The sequence below is a fragment of the Parasteatoda tepidariorum genome, chromosome 4 (assembly GCF_982258835.1).
Source record: "Parasteatoda tepidariorum strain Cologne lab strain chromosome 4, Ptep-v5.0, whole genome shotgun sequence".
Taxonomy (NCBI): Eukaryota; Metazoa; Arthropoda; class Arachnida; order Araneae; family Theridiidae; genus Parasteatoda; species Parasteatoda tepidariorum.
Genome location: NC_141758.1, coordinates 47,895,657 through 47,912,573, shown reverse-complemented (window position 1 = coordinate 47,912,573; position 16,917 = coordinate 47,895,657). Strand labels below are relative to the sequence as shown.

The following is a 16,917-nucleotide window of genomic DNA, read 5'->3' as shown; positions in this document are numbered from 1 at the left end:
ACCAAACTTGATTTATAGCGTGACTTAATTTTGGGATTGGGATTTTTCCTCCACATTTTTGAAAAAAAAAATGCGTTTAAAATCAAAATAGTTCACGAAATCTTGTATATAGTTCTGAATAGGAAGACGCCAAAATGTCGAAAAATCTTTGCTTTAGTATTTAAAACGAGTTCAATGAAATGTAATAAATAAACAAGAGAAAGTAAATACAAACATTTTATTTACATTCAAAACAGTTTTAAAAACATACAGAAACTTCGGGAAAATGATTTTAAATCTTAAAAAAAGAAAAAAAAAACGAGTTGTCTTAAATACTAATATAAGACATATGTTTAAAAAAAATAAATATAACTTTGGTTTATAAAGTTGAACATTGATGTTTGAAAGTTTAATAAAACAAACACAAATTAAGTAATTTGATTAATTAAATTATTTGATTGATTCAAACATCATTGGGCTAAAATCTAACATCATTAGTTAAATAATTTCGTTTTATTTTAAAGAAATCAATCGAAAAAAATATTATGAATCCCATTAAGCATTTCAGACAATAGAAATTAAAATAATTTATATCAAATACATGTAGTCGATTTAATACAGTGTGCAACAAAGTAACTAATCTCAAATAAACATGTAGTTAAAATTCACAAGGTTAAAAACAATAGTATGATGATGAATACCAAATAAATAAACTCATAATTTACAAACATAAAAACAATGATGTATGATAATGTATTTACAATAAAATTTAGCATTTAAATAGAATAAATAAAAATCCGTGAAATAAAAGCCACAACCAAACATGATTATTAATTTAACTTCTTGGTTTGAAGCAAATCTTGTAAGGTTTGGGTCTGTAAGTTGTAAAGATTTCTGCATCAAAAGTAGGTTTCAGTCCTGGAGGAAATTCAATATCGAATTTTTGTAAAATTGAAACAAAGTACAAAAATATTTCCAAATTCGCCATAGCTTCACCCGGGCAAGTTCTTTTACCTATAAAATGCATGAAAAATGTTAATTGAACAAGTTGCTACTTGTTACTTGTTTAACAAGAGTTATGAGTTAGATATCAAGCGTTAAACTAATTTAGGGGTACTTTTTAAAAAATTGTTATTTGTTAAACTATTGAAAGAATTTTTTTTTTCATCGTTATTAGTGCACAATGCATGCTGAAACTTTCGATTAGTATGGAAATATTGAAGAGTATTGACCTACATTACCGTTCAAGCTTACTGCAATCTTAATATTGCCATGCTAATCAATGCGTCTTAAACTTGATTACTTGATTTTATAGTTCAGTTTGAATGGAAGCATCGATAAATTTTTTAGACATCTAATATATATAATTCTCTTACGTGGCTTCCAAATTTTGGCTGTATTTCTTTTCCGCCGGCGGCAACGTTTGCTTTGTTTTGAATACGTTACTTTTCTCTTACACGGCAAATCGACCAATGATTGCCGCTAAAAATGTCACATGCCAAATCTAGCTGAGGTGACTCAACATATAGCGCTTTTAAGAACGGAAACTGAAATAACCAGAGAGCATCAGCTGCGGCAATCTCATACTATTAAGCTAGGCAGAAGTGAGTAGTCTTTGTCGATAGATCTCTATTTTAGTATTTTGTCGAAAGCGCTTTTTTTCACGAATTTATATATTACGAATTTATTTCACGATTTTTGATTTATATTACGAATTATACTATAGCATATTTCTAATAGGTTAAACGAATTACATGTCATTTATTTGAATTCAAATTTATTTTAATGACTTAGTATTTACTAAAAGATGTAATTGTTTTTTTTAAAAAAAGTTTTTATATGGATTTGAATGATTGTTTTGAATTCTTAGAATTTTGTGCATTTGCAATATACCTAAGTTAGTAGCGAGCGAAGCGAGCTTGGTTTGCGAAGCAAACCATATAAAATTGCGTATCAATTTTCGGGGGTTGGCGAGCGTTAGCGAGCAGGGGGTGCAGAGTCCACTAGTTATTACTATTTTAACAAATTTGCATGATAATATAGTTTAAGATACTGATATTTAGGCTACTGATATTACTGATATTTTTCTGAGAGTATTCCATTTATAAATTATTACTTTTTTACTACACGTTTAAGAAATTCAGCTCAAGATTTGAATCATAATATTGGCATCTTGAATCGAAATATGTTTCAAATGTGCTGCAACAATAATAAGGTATTAAATTGAACCACGTTTAAGTTGACATTTAACCATAATATCTGGCAATCAAGTTTAAAATGTACGATAATATTATGTAACCCATTACTATAAAATAATATTCGCCATTAAATAATATTAGAGCTCAACATACATAAAGTTTAATTTAATAGGAGGCTTCGCGTCTACTCGCCATCCCCTGACCTCTCATTCATCTTTGCTTTATTCCCCTTAAGATTCGAGGCTTTAAGAAAGATCATGTTGTTAATCATTATATTAATTAATGAAATATATAATTAATATAATTTTATTGAAAAAAAAAATTGTTTTTATGTTAATCGTAACAAAATGAATGATTTCTTGAATTTGAAAAATAATCAATCGCACTCGAGAAAAAGTATTTAAATTTAGTATTATAGGAATATATTTCTGAATGTGTGACGCAATCAGAATTAATAAATGAGAAGTAGTTTTACTTGTTAACAATCCCAGACGATAACTTTATATTGTTTAACAGTTCGAATTGCGTAATTGCTTCAATTTTTGTTAAACTTTGTTTACATATTATTTTGCTGCTTTTGACAGCAATGGAATACATAAATGAGTCAGAAATAATAAATGAGAAGTAGTTTTACTTCTTAACAATCCAAGACGATAACTTTATATTGTTTAACAGTTCGAATTGCGTAATTGCTTCAATTTTTGTTAAACTTTGTTTACGTATTATTTTGTTGCTTTTGAGATCAATGGAATACATCAATGAATCAGAAATAATAAATGAGAAGTAGTTTTACTTGTTAACAAACCAAGACGATAACTTTATATTGTTTAACAGTTCGAATTGCGCAATGGCTTCAATTTTTTAAAACTTTATTTACATATTATTTTGCTGCTTTTTACATCAATGGAATACATCAATGGATCAGAAATAATAAATGAGAAGTAGTTTTACTTGTTAACAATCCAAGACGATGACTTATATTGTTTAACAGTTCGAATTGCGTAATAGCTTCAATTTTTGTTAAACTTTGTTTGCTTATTATTTTGTTGCTTTTGACATCAATGGAATACACCAATGGATCAGAAATAATAAATGAGAGGTAGATTTACTTCTTAACAATCCAACATGATAACTTTTTATTGTTTAACAGTTCGAACTGTGTTATTGCTTCAATTTTTAAAATAAATTTATTTACATTTTAGTTTGTTGCTTTTGACATCAATAGATAAACAATCAATAGATAAATAACAATAATGGATAAATAATCATTATTTAACGCATACAGAAGTGAAAAAAAAAACATGAAAAAGTAACTTGAAGTTGCAATAACTGTCGAACAAATTGGAATTTCGGAAAAAGCTCGCTATAATTTTATAATTAGGAATGGACCTTACAGTACGTGAAATTTTTATTCCGTAGTTGCATTTCAGTTGTTAAAATTTTTTTTAACTTTAAGTTTAATAGTAGAGCCGATTTTTTGATATAGACAGATGCGTAATTTTTTTAAAATAAAATAAAAAATTTTTTTCGCTTTTCCAGTCACAAAAAACGGAGTATCCGTGTGTGTGTGTGTGTGTGTGTGTAAGAGAGAGGGAGAGGGAAATCATATTTTTATTATGTTTAAATTTATAATTATTGTAATGAAATGATTTTTTAATTTAATGTTTTGTAAAATATTTCTTTTTCTTAAATATTTTTAATAAAAATATTTAAAAAAGTAATATTTATAACAAACAAACGAAAGAAAAACAATAAAACAATAATTAAAAAAACAGTGTTACAAAAAGTTGAAAGAATTTTTTTGCTAGTGGGAAAATTTCTCTTAATCGCAATACTTACCGACAGAAAAGGGAATGTAATGATTTGATTTCACTACAGACAATTTGTCAGGACTTAGGAATCTTTCTGGCATAAAACTATCTGGATTTTCCCAGCATTTTGGATCATGAAGAACAGCCCAGAAATTTCCTATCACTATTGTATTTTTTGGAACATCATACCCTCCAACTGTTGTATCAATTGATGTACTGGAAAAAAGAAGCAATCAGTATTTTTGTTCTTATGTTTTTTTCCGTTTGAAGTGCGAAATGAAAATTTCATTTTCAAATGCAAAAGAAGAAAAAAAAAGGATGATTACTTAAAAAATCCGTGGATAAAAAGCAAAAGGAAATAGCAACGCACAGCCTGCTGATTTTTGTTTACAAAAATATATTTATAGTTTTAGAATTTTAAAAGCCAATTACAAAGTTTGTTAATAAAACTAGAAAACAATATTTTTAAAATTCAACTTTTGTGGCATTTTCTGAGGCATAATCTGAGAACAAAATTAAGAAGATACTCGAAGATATTAAGAACAAATTCGAGCAGATATTGTAGAATCAGTGTAACATGCAACAGAAAAAGTTGCTTTATAGTGATTTAGTTATTAGGACCATCTATGAACAAATTTTTAAACTAATTTTAAAATTTTGCAAGAATAAATAATCTGGTTTCTTAAAAAAATTGCAAACCGTACCATTCTATCCCTTTTCGCTTTTTTAGTGAGTTTTCAATTTCGGGACATCCTAAGTTATTAGAAGAAGAAGTATTTAGTACACTGTAAAAAAATTTGGTTCATCTTCAACAATAATATCGTTTAAATTTGCTGCAAAACAATTTATATAGAGCAAATTAGTAATTCTGAAACTTGATAGCAAGGTGCTACCGTTAAGTGTGAGAAATCTTGTTTTTGTTACACGGTTAGAGCTGCTGGAATTTTAATAAGATGTTAAATTGAAACTTTAAATGCAAGTTAGGCAAGTTGCCATCTACGAATATATATGATTCAACTTAAAACAATGTTAAGGTCACATCAAATTTTAGCGATATTAGGATTTAACATTTTCTAAATGCCCCTATTGTAGCATATGGTCACAGTTACGTAACAAAAACGTAACGTTGAAATTTTTCTGTCGTTGCAGAAATGTAGCTAAACGTCACAAGTAACTTCCCTGTACTCAAAGATGTAAAAATGTCCGCATTCTAACAAAAAACAGAAACATAACAGTGACGTTTTTTTCGTAGCTTAAAGCTACGCTAAAAGATAACAATTACATAATTTCTTAAATGCTTGCCTACGGAAAAGTTTTTAGAATCAAAATTATATCACAGTTCGATTTCAGAAAGCTTGCAATAATTAAAGAGCAATCAAATATTAGATGCAAGCGTTAAACATAGGCACAATTTGAAGAATATAGTCCCATTAATTTAGACAGAAGAGTTTGGTCTGGTATTTTTGGTTTGGTAACAATTTGGTTTGGTAATTTAGACAGAAGAGAAGGGTTGTTTGGGTCCCTTCTCTGAACCATAATGCCGGTACATTATAGTGTACTAGCATAATGGTTCACCTTTAAACTTATAGCAGAAAGTCTTAATTTTTCGTTACTAATAACTACGTTTCTTTTTGTTTAATTAAGAAAAAAGACATGGTACACTTACTATCTTAATACGTTTAGAGGTACAACAGTTTTCCATCTCATAACTTCGAGAAGAATAGAATGTGTGTAAGGCATGGATTTTTGATCTTGTATTTCGGGATCTCTGTCTGTTCCCACGATGTTCAAAATTTCTTGCTGCGCTTTTTTCTGCACCTCTGGAAAGGCTGCCATTATGTAAACACACCATGAAATCGAAGTACGAACTGATTCGCTACCTGCTCCAAAAAGGTCGCCAGCGTTTGCAGCCAACATGTCGTCTGGAAGACAAAAAGAACATTTTCAAACAAGCATGGTGATTCGTTTCGTTTTATCAACGACAATGAACAGACGTCTGTATCGGATAATCAGTTCTGGGATGCTAAAATCTGTAACTATATAATTTGAACCCGACTCAGGAGACAAGACATTTTCTGATTCTTGCATCGGGTGAAATTCGCCTTTGCGTTGGACTTTCTGAGGGAAACTAAAACGATAATTTTGAAAAACCCGCACTGTTAGTCTGATGGCAGTAGTGATGCCACTGGAAATAGTTTAAACTTAATTTTTGGTATCATTTTTAAAATTTATTTCTGAGTAATTTAAAATTTATGCAGGGTAATAAAGGTTATTTTTGAATCACTTTGCTCGTTTTATGAACAAATATAATAATAATAATATTTAAAAAATTAAATTACATCCAATAAGTAAATTTAATTTATGATTAATTACTATAATTAGGACAGCTATATTTTAATTAGTTCTATTTAATTTTTAATAATTTATGAATCTGTCACCAAAAAAAGAATAAATAAAAGTTTATATATTGTTTGCTAAGAAAAAAAAGGAAAAAAAGATTGATACCCAAATAATACTTTGGGTTCCTTCTTTGAAAATTTAATTACACTCACAAGTAAAAGACGTATTCGGATCCTTTTCTTTCCTTGATTTCATTTCTATGAAGTAAGAGTCAATAAAATCCCGAATGTTTTTTGGGTCAAGTGTTCTTCTATGTTCTTCTATTTTCTTCCTTTAAATATAAAACATTAAAGAGAATGAATGACTAATTTCATTATAATCTAATGCAACAAGACTTTATATTACGCACAAAATTATAAATTTACAAAGACTTATTATTTTTTTTTTTTTAAATTACGCACTGTTTGAAAATTTGACTATTGCTTGCATACAACTTTATTGCTTCACTTTATGCACCAAAAGAAAATATTAATATTTTTATATTAAATATTAGTAACTTTATTTAAACAAATAAATAAAATATTTTGCCTCATAATATTTTATGTATAATTTTCTTTTATTTAAAAATTGTAAAAAAAAGACTATTTTCGTGTTCTTTTTTAAAAAAACCATTTTTAAGAAAAATTTGTAAAACTTTTTTTTAAATAGGAAACTCAAATTCTATTTAAAGAAAATTCTATGAAATTAAACAGAAAATATTAGCACGGAGAATACTTGTTTTTGCAGAAAATGTTAATTTATATAAAAAAATACCAGTTTTACTAAAGTGCTGCTTAAAACAAGTTTTAATAAGAATATTTTTGCTTTTATATTATAGCATATATACTCTTAACCTTTTCGCTTATACCGTTAGCATGAAATGCTCTCATGTCCCGATCGGCATGCCAGAACACTGTCACAAATTTCTCGAACCAAGCACTTGAACAAGGGAACCAGGACAAATCATGAAAATTTCTCCCACTCGATTAAACAGATTCACTTCTTTTATTGGGTTTCCGAATATTTTTAGCTTGATAGCGTAGGTTACTATCCATGCCTTCATTCTATAGAATGCCTTGTCACTGTCATTGTATAGAACGCTCGCATTTTTAAAGCAAAGTAATAAATATGAGAGTTACTTTATACATTGTAAACAATGCCTATAGGTTTTTCATAGGTCATACTAGAATGTCTTGGCAATGTGTGAAATATCAACTATTTTATAATTGTAGGCATTTTATACCATTCCGAACTTTATACATATACGGAAATATTCAAAATTTGAAATAAGCAACTAAATGATCAACATTTTGTAACATTATTCCCAATTTAATTGTTAACAATAACTAAAAAAAAGCGATATGAACAAAATATCACACAATATTGAATACAAATAAGATAACGGTATTGTATAAGTTTCCTTGAAGTTATAGTTTTCACAATGATATTTTGTGAGACGAGATTTCAAATAGATCATTGAAAAGATCATAAAAGAAGATGTTATGAAATAAAAGTTATCACAGCATTATATTTAATAAAATTGTCGTAAATAATACGTAAACATGGTAATACTAGATCACTTTTTAATCGCGTTCATTAGCTGCTTGTAGAGGTCGATTAAAATATTGAAGCTACCCCTAAGAATCAGAAACTAAATTTTCTGTTAATAAAGGATTTTTTGGAAGAAAGTTTCATTTAATATTTAGCTATATTCTGTGAGAAAATCGCTTATACTTTGAACCATAATACCAAGAAAAATTTGCTGATGTTGAATTGAATAATATATCCATTCGAGATGAATATAGCACTACTTTAATTCAGCTTAAGAATGATTAATTTCAGCGATAATATTATTAAAGTTGATAGTTTATTAAAGCTGTAGCTAACTTAAGAGATATCATGGTTCAATACGATATTTCTGACTAAGTACAGTTATATATTTATAAATATTATAATTATTATTATTTTGTAAATACCGTATAATGGAAAATTAGAACAGAAAATTAGATCTTACACTTGCGCTCAATTTTTTTAACTAAACAAACATGTACTTGAAATCCTACGCATCTACTGCGTCGACTGAATCTGCCTAGCCTTTAAACTTATATTCATACTGTTAACCCCTGCCATAAAAAATGATATATAATACATAATATATAAGAATTAAAAGAATTAAACCCGACACATAATTAATTTAAATTACTGCAAATGTTGAATCATCATGCCTTTTAAATATAAATAATCGAAAAGAAATTTTTGTATGATATCTTGGTACATTAAAAAATGTTTATATGACCATTTTTATTGATATATCAGTTAGCTAGTAAATTTATTTTAAAATAAAGGAATTTGAAGAAAACTTACAGGAATAAATTGTCACTTCTTTCAGCAGCTTTCAATCCTTTTTCCAAATTAAATACTCTTTGCAAAAATGGAATACGCCTTATCCACGGAAAAAATATGTAAGGTGAAGTTTGAACCACTACTTTACTGACTTCATTTATGCTCTCGTCCAGAAGAACTCTATCAGGATGGTCATATTCATATCTATGGCCAAACACTAATGCTCCCATATTGTTGGACATACTGGGAGTCAGAGGAGTCATCAAGTCCATTGGTTTTCCACTTGTAGATTCCAGAACTTTCAAGAAATGGTGAATTTCGACCTATGGAACATAAATTGTGGAATATGTTAGGATTAAATACAAAAGAATTATTGTGCTACGTAACAATTTAGTTTTTTTAGTCGAACAAACTGTAAAACATCGTCTGAAACAAATGTTTTGGGATTTTCTCAACAAATGGTTTTGGAAACTCAGTCACCGTTGTGAAAGTTGATTAATTTAACCAAGTATCTATGTGTGCATATATATTACGTTATAGGATCCTTTCATAAATATGGGTATGTCAGATAGGACTCAGCGCGACGAAAAAAATGCATGATGAAAAAGAGGAAATAAAAATCTGGTTCTAAGATTTTGAAATCAATGACATGTGCACTAATCCAGAGATTCCAAAAATTTTCAAGTCGTGGCACCCTTAAGAGATATCTCACAGCATCTTCTCAGTGTTTGAATGTTTCAAGTGTTATGCTTCAATTCAGTCATGTTTCAAGTGTTATGTTTCAGTTCAGTCATGTTTCATGTGTTTAAGATTATGAAACAGAAACTATGGTAGTTGAATAAGTAGTTAGTAGTAGAAACACTGTTAATACAACTCATAGTTAAAATCCAGTCAAGTTCTCTGACTCTACTTAATAAGACCTTATTAATAATATAATGCTACAAGCATCGATGATTTTTGAGAAATTATGTAAATAAAGTAAAAGTACTATTCATGCTTGTAGTGTGGTTAATTCATTTAGTGCAATTGGTGAGATTGCTAAGCATTACATAACTTTCAGATCACGGTGTACAGCTTACTTTTAGCTACTCGCACTTTTTTTCTGACATTTAGCTCCAAATAATAAAACAACAAAGCAGCAGATTGTGTGAGGTAAGTTTGAAATTAATTTATTTATTCATTTGTTACAATTTTTTCATGATATTATTTATTAACTGTGTGGAGCAATTATGTTTCGTTCTTTTTTTTCAATTCAAAGTTTAACTAATTCTATTGCATTAAATATATTGAACTGAAAGAAAGGAAAATAGACTACCAATATTCTTTCTAATTTAAATATTTTTCTCTTTAGAAAGCTTTAATAATAAATTTTAGTAGCATTTAAGTGTTTTGTTGCCAGAATTAAAAGTAAACTAGCGTAAGATAGGAAATATGAACAAATTTAAAATGTCTACGTTTTAATAAGATGATCTAAGTCCTATTTGGACTCTTAGTTTCTTTATTTTCTTATTATTTTAAATATTTCATACATTAAAATAAAATTTTGCGGCAGCGCAAAATAAATTTGTTATATTTAATATTCAGAATTTGAAAAAGAATTCTAAAAAAAATATTTATTAATTTTTAAACAAATCAGATCTCATGTATTTTGTTATAAAATGTGACAAATCTCCCATTTACTAATTATTGACTGTTTTATCACATTCTTTAATTTTAAAGTATCATTAAAGCATTTTAAAGTTTCCTTAAGACTGATATTATTTTAATTTTATCTAACTATATTTTTCTCTTTGAACCTCATAAAATACGGCTGCAGAAAATTTCAAGCAGTTTAGAAAAAAAGTTATAGCATATTATGAAAGACGAAATGCGAAAGTTTTATCTTATAGATAAGGTATTATTTTTCCTAAATGGAATAAAAACAAAATATATAATCTCAGAAAGAAAAAAGAGTTAAAAGAAAAAATAGTAAATATTTAAGTTAACTTTAAGAATAAGAAAATATTAATCAATAAAAAGTCGCGCTTAAGAATAAAAACTCAGCATTTTTACATTGAAAGTTGCACTCCCAAAAGAGTAGCAGTCAGCAAGAAGGCGGCATGTCGCCACTTTTTCTAAATATCCAAGGCTTTAACTCTTAAGACTATTAAAAACAAATATTATTAAATTATATTCGAATAAGTTGGACCAATTAATTTAAATATTCTAACATTTTGAAGTTTAATAATATTTTTTTAAACTATTATAATTTTTTTTCAAGAAATGACCAATTTTTAGGGTCGTGTCGCAATTTGATTGGAAATGAATTCTTAAAAAATAACGTTTGCATATATGCATTATATTATACTTAAAAATAAAGCGTTTTCTTTTCTTCGGATAAGAAAAAGGGATTATTTTAATATTTTGAATCATTTTTTTTCGTACGTAAGGGAATAGCGTGAATAAACGCATAGTCTTAAGAAAGAACAATTTTTTTTTCACTTTGCTCCCTTCATTTAATTAGTACAATACAGTAGGCTTTTGTTTGGACTGGTAGTAAAATAATGTAGAAACAATATAATTAGCATGATTAACAAAAATCCAGAGACAGACGGCTGCTTAGGTACAATATGCACAAAGCATACTGTCTTACGAATACTGTCTTCAGTGTCACGTTGGAAAATTTATGCAACTTAGCACTGATGCAATTTTTGCAAACTTGTAATCGAATTGGGATTGATTTGTATTTACTGCGCTATATTGCATTAAAAATTACTAAAATTTATGTTTGTTATAGTTAGTTGTATGTTAAATAATGTATGTTAATTTATGATAAATGCATATGTATGTAAGTTAATAGCTTTTTAAAGAATAAAAATTTACTTGAATATGTCCCTCAATTTTTGATTTTCCGAGTCCTAGATCCTTCAAAGCATGAACAACAAATCTCCTTTGTTCTTGCCATACATGTAGATTCGGAGCGAAAAACGGACCTTAAAATAAAACAAAAATAAAATAAAATAAATAAATAAGAATAAAATAAAACAAGTAATATTGTCCTTCTGATAAAGTCTTTGCAAGACATTTATTACTTACAATAGCTTTTCATTCTGCTAATAAATGTTTAACATATTACTTATAAATTCATAACATAATATTGTCAAATGCTTAAATGCTAAGCAGGGCAGCCATCCCCTCTGCAGAGGATAAAAATTGTGATGGCATGTCTTTGGATCATCCTCAAGGAAGTTTCCCAGACCATCGCCAATAGCCCATTGTATAACTCTCGTTTATAACTTTAAGAATGTATTCATTAAAGAACTGTATCTATAGCCAATAACTTAGTTTCAGTTATAAAGTTAAAAACGCTGTACAGTGCACTAAAAAACAAAAATGGACCACCCTGAATAACTTTTGATCAATGGATCGAATCTTCAAATTCTAGAACTCATTCTTGATAATTTGAGAAGGTAACTTCAAAAATGCTATTTATTTAGTGCAGGCAAAATTTCAAGTTATGAAATCAGACACGAAAATGTAATTTCTCTGAAAAAACACACCTTTTTTCCCCGACGGATTTGAATTTCTGACACCCATAATATAATACGTACTGGGTAGCCGCAATTTGGGAAATATGGTCCTCAATAGTTTGGTCAGAAGCGCGGTCTTAAGTTTGGACTCCTTAATGTTAATTTTACTTTTTACGTATTTCGCAAAACCTTGAGAACTTCTTAAGCAAATTGAAAAATTTCTGCACACAATTATAAAATTCGTTTATCCAAAGATAATTCTATGCAAAATTTTTTGTAGTAAATAGTTGTTATTTTTTCATTATTTCATTAAATAATAGTAAAAAAAATATTGAATTGTAAGGTATCTAATTTTTCACATGATTTTAAATTATGTAATGTTACATGGGATAATACAAAATTTCAGCGAAATCAGTTAAATACTTCTTGAGAAATTGAATTTTAAAGCATTCGCATATCCAAGCCTTATTGTAACCTTTTTTTAAAACACATATATACAACAAATCATTCAAATTTTTAAACTTGCTTCTAATTAAATAAATATAATAAATCAATAAAATAGTAACTATAATTACTTTTGTTTGCCAATATTGAAAAAGCACTGTTAGGTGGTCGTCCGAGAAATTCCGTTTTACAAAAAGCCTCTCTTATGGATTCAGTTCCATTTAAAACAACTATCAATTCCGATCCCAGTTTTACACTGAAAGAGAAGTTAAAATAAAACATACATGACTAAATACTACTCAGGTTGGTGACACAAGAAAAAGACAAATTTTAAAAATCATATAGATTATATATATATATTCTATATGATTTTTAAAATTATAAAGAATAATTTCCATCTTAGGATAATTGTTCTTCATTTAGAAATATCGCATTAAATTATACCAAAAGATGCGTCCTGAGGAAGACTTTTGATTTTTTCCATTAATAGTGTTCTATTTTATATTATTTTATTTTTATATTATTTTATTTTTATATTATTCCATTACATATATTTATATATACATTGAAAAACATGTAGGTTCTCTTTAGAACGAATTCCTTTACTTCACAGATACAGACATTTCAAAATGAAGAATAATTAATTCCCTATGATAAAAATCAATCTTTGCATTGCGTCTATGCCTTTAATAAATTTAAAAAAATAATATTGCAATTGCAAATGAGTTTAAGATGAAAGAGGAAAAGCAGAAAACAAACTTACCTACATGAAGTAAAATAAAATAAAAATGTGTTAATTACATATAAGCGTTATCGTATAAAATAACTAATAAAAAATATATAAAACAAATTACATTTTACTGCTGCCATTTACGAAAAGAAAAACACTTTAATTATAGTATTAATTGGAATATTTAAACCAACATTAAGCCAAATTATTAAAAAAGGAATAAAATAATGTATTTAATATGGTATAAACATATATATTTTGAAAGTAAGAAGATAAAAGTAGACTTTCAAGATTGAGGTCAGTAAAATTAATTTTTATGTTTATGTTACATACATTAAATGTATTTTATAAATTGTATTTTACATTATATATTATGCATTACATTTTTATACTAGACTTGTGTTGTTGTGGAAAGTTGAATATTGTTTAGGTATCAACAAACTTAAATGAGTGTTAATGCATTATGTAAATACAGTACGGATGTGTGATAAGTTTTTTTAACACAAAAACGAATTATTTGAGTGAGTAAACTGGAGCTACATATCGTGTTAAGAATTAAAAATTATTAATATTGAAAAGCTAAATTAATTTAAAACGCAATATATCTATATGATAAAAATAATACCTTATTCAAAGCAGCTATTTGAAAAGTGATTAACATCTATTTCACAAAGAAAGAAATTCTGGTAAAATAACCGTACCGTATGGTGATGGTATTTCTGACAAAAAGAACTATAATTCTGCTTAATAAAACCAAAATATACGGTTTTTAAACCTTTCATTTGGCAATTTTAACGTTTATGTGAAAGCAGTTTGTCGGAAATTTTGGCTTTCAAAATTATAGTTCTTATTACCGCACATTTAATAAGAAATACAAAACTGAAAAGTAAATTTAACTGAATAAATGGCTTTCATGCCCTACTCTTAGATATCATGATAAAATTATGAATTTTACCACATTTACCAAATTTCATCATATATTATAAAACCATAATTTATTGTTAATTTTACCAAAATAATTATGAAATCGCTTCGGTAAAAATACTGAGCTTTTGGTGTTCCCACAGAACCGGAGACACGGTATATTTTACCACATTCTGGTAGTTTTTAGCAGTTTAGTTAGTCTGGTAGTTTTTGGTAGTTTTTTTAGGAATTAAAAATTACTAATATTTCAAAACTAATTTAATTTAATAATTTTTTCAATTTGTTAAAAATAACATTTTATTCAAAAGTATCTATTTTTAAAGAAGTTATCAGTTATTTGAATTCATTAAAATAATAAAAGAATATTGCTTATATACAAAAATAACAGCGATTTCTAACTAACCTGAATACCTCTCCATATTTTTCACTGAGTTCCGTGAATTTTAAATGAACGTTTTTTGTTAGAAAAGGTAGATATCCAACAACGGGCAGCCCTATTGGTCCTGGTGGAATTTTCTTCCTTAAATTTCTAATAATACTAGTTATGAAGCATACCAATAACGTTAAACCGATGGCAAACCAAACCTCAATCTTAACTCCCAATATATTTTCAAACTGCATCATTGGAAATAATGAAGTAAATGAAATAAGCTGGATATTTTAAAAATGGAGAAATTTTATTCACTTTTATATTAAAAAAGTTATCGCCAAAGGTGTCATATTACCTGTTCTGGATCAATAACTGATAAAACTCTATTGTGTTTTAGTAGTTAATACGAAAAATAGGCAAACCCCTCCCCCTTTCATCACCCCCTCTCTCATCCTGAAATTCTAAAGCATGCGTGATGATTTAAAAATTACGAAATAAGGAACCATTTGCAAAAGAGAAATTGCATTGGATGAAATGTTTTATCTAATTCATTTGTTTAGCTTGAACTATGCTAAAAATATTTCGTAATCGAGTTGATCTGAAATTTTAAAACAAATTGAAAACATAAAATTTTATGTTTCGAATTATGACGTCTGCACAGTAAACACGTTTTGATAGAAGCAAAAACACAAGATTTTAATATAATAAAACAAGTTTTAAGCTTATCTCATTCCTTTGTTATTTTTGTATGTCTGTTAGTTAATATGAAAACAATGGATATCTTTTTAGGTAGAAAATCATCAATAATAGAAAAAAAGTTAATATAGTTAAAATAATTAATTGTATAAATTTGAAAACAACCTTCATTAAGTTTAATGTTATATTAAAATTAAGACTATGATAAATATTTTTTGAACATAGAATTAATAATAAAATAATAAAAATAATTTATCTCCATAATTTATTAAAATTATTTGACATTTCATAATAATTAATAATAATCATCATAAATAATCATAAATAAATTATTTGACATTTCATAATAAAAAAGTGAATACAATTTTGAAACAAATAAAGTTTGACTCTAGAATCCCTTGAAAAGAAAGTTACTCAGATTCTGAATGATTATAACTTTACGACTAACTTAGTATTACTCTTCCTTCTTTCAAAGTGTTTGCTTTTCATTTATTGTGCAGTAACATCAAAATGGTTTAAATAATTTCTTCAATAATTTCGTTAAATTTATTTCAAATCAAGTTTTCTAAACATTTCTAGAACCGCGATGGCTCAGGGGATAGTATTCCAATGTGACGGACCGGGTTCGAATCCCAGTCAATACGAATTCCGCATCCGGCTTGCACCGACCATAGTGCTGACGTGAAATATCCTCTGTGGTATACGGATCATGGGTTATAGTCTTCTTGCCGTCAGGCTAACCGCTGGAGGCTCTCATGGTCTTCCTCTCCATGTAACGCAAATGCAGGTTAGCTCCATCAAAAAGTCTTCCATGAAGACAAATTTCTCCCAATACTCGATCCAGGAGTTCGCTTGTCTTCTGGATTGGGTTCAAAATTACAAGGCTACGGAGTTAAACATTAGTAGTCGTAAACCCATTAAATTGGGTCGGCTGGTTAACGATGGTTATAATTATAATTGTAATATAGCGAATGACTTAATTTAAGTTGCTTTATTTGTTTTTCATATCATCACCATCGTTGAATAGCAGACACACTTTTGAGTTTACGACCATAGCCTGGTAATTTTTAACCTAATCCAGAAGACAAGGGAACTCTTGGATCAAGTATTGGGAGAAATGTTGCCTTCGTGGAGGACTTTTTTGATGGAACTAACCCGCAGTTGCATTACATGCATGGGAAAACCACTAAAACCTCCCACGGTTAGCCTGACGACAAAGGGCCTCTAACCACTGATATCTGCGACTGACGATATTTTATGCCAGTATTGTGGTAGCTGCAAGCCGGGTGCGGAATTTGTATCGAGCAGCCATCGCTGGGTTTCGAATCCAGGTCACACCACCAGGAAGTGCGCTCTACCACCGACTCTAGTTGCTTTATTGGAATGAATGGTTCAGTGCGGACGCACTAATGGAAATTAAAATAACATCGTGTCATTGGAATTGCAAACGGGATTTTATCCATAGGTCGTAATAATGGGAGGATCGCTGTAATTGAGGTCGTACTAAAAGTGTAGACTATATTTCATCTAATTA

At 28.2% G+C, this 16,917-nt stretch overlaps 1 protein-coding gene across 1 annotated transcript; it reads right to left on the bottom strand.

Annotated features, from left to right (window-relative positions):
• Positions 1 to 203: 203 nt before the first annotated feature.
• LOC107448862 (cytochrome P450 2J4) lies at positions 204 to 15,063 on the bottom strand. Its single transcript, XM_071181768.2, has 8 exons — positions 14,721 to 15,063; positions 12,795 to 12,919; positions 11,573 to 11,682; positions 8,732 to 9,033; positions 6,541 to 6,659; positions 5,655 to 5,910; positions 4,017 to 4,204; positions 204 to 993 (listed from the first exon to the last, which is right to left on the bottom strand). The coding sequence occupies exons 1-8, from the start codon at positions 14,939 to 14,941 to the stop codon at positions 815 to 817; spliced, it is 1,500 nt and encodes a 499-aa protein (XP_071037869.2). The 5' UTR covers positions 14,942 to 15,063; the 3' UTR covers positions 204 to 814.
• Positions 15,064 to 16,917: the final 1,854 nt, after the last annotated feature.

Excerpts from the sequence above, each read along its gene's own strand:
- LOC107448862 (XM_071181768.2), bottom strand. The coding sequence starts at position 14,941 with ATGATGCAGTTTGAAAATATATTGGGAGTTAAGATTGAGGTTTGGTTT. Across the intron at positions 11,683-12,794 it reads TTCAATATTGGCAAACAAAA|GTCCGTTTTTCGCTCCGAAT; the intron begins GTAATTATAGTT and ends TTTTATTTTAAG. Across the intron at positions 9,034-11,572 it reads AAATTGAGGGACATATTCAA|GTCGAAATTCACCATTTCTT; the intron begins GTAAATTTTTAT and ends TATGTTCCATAG.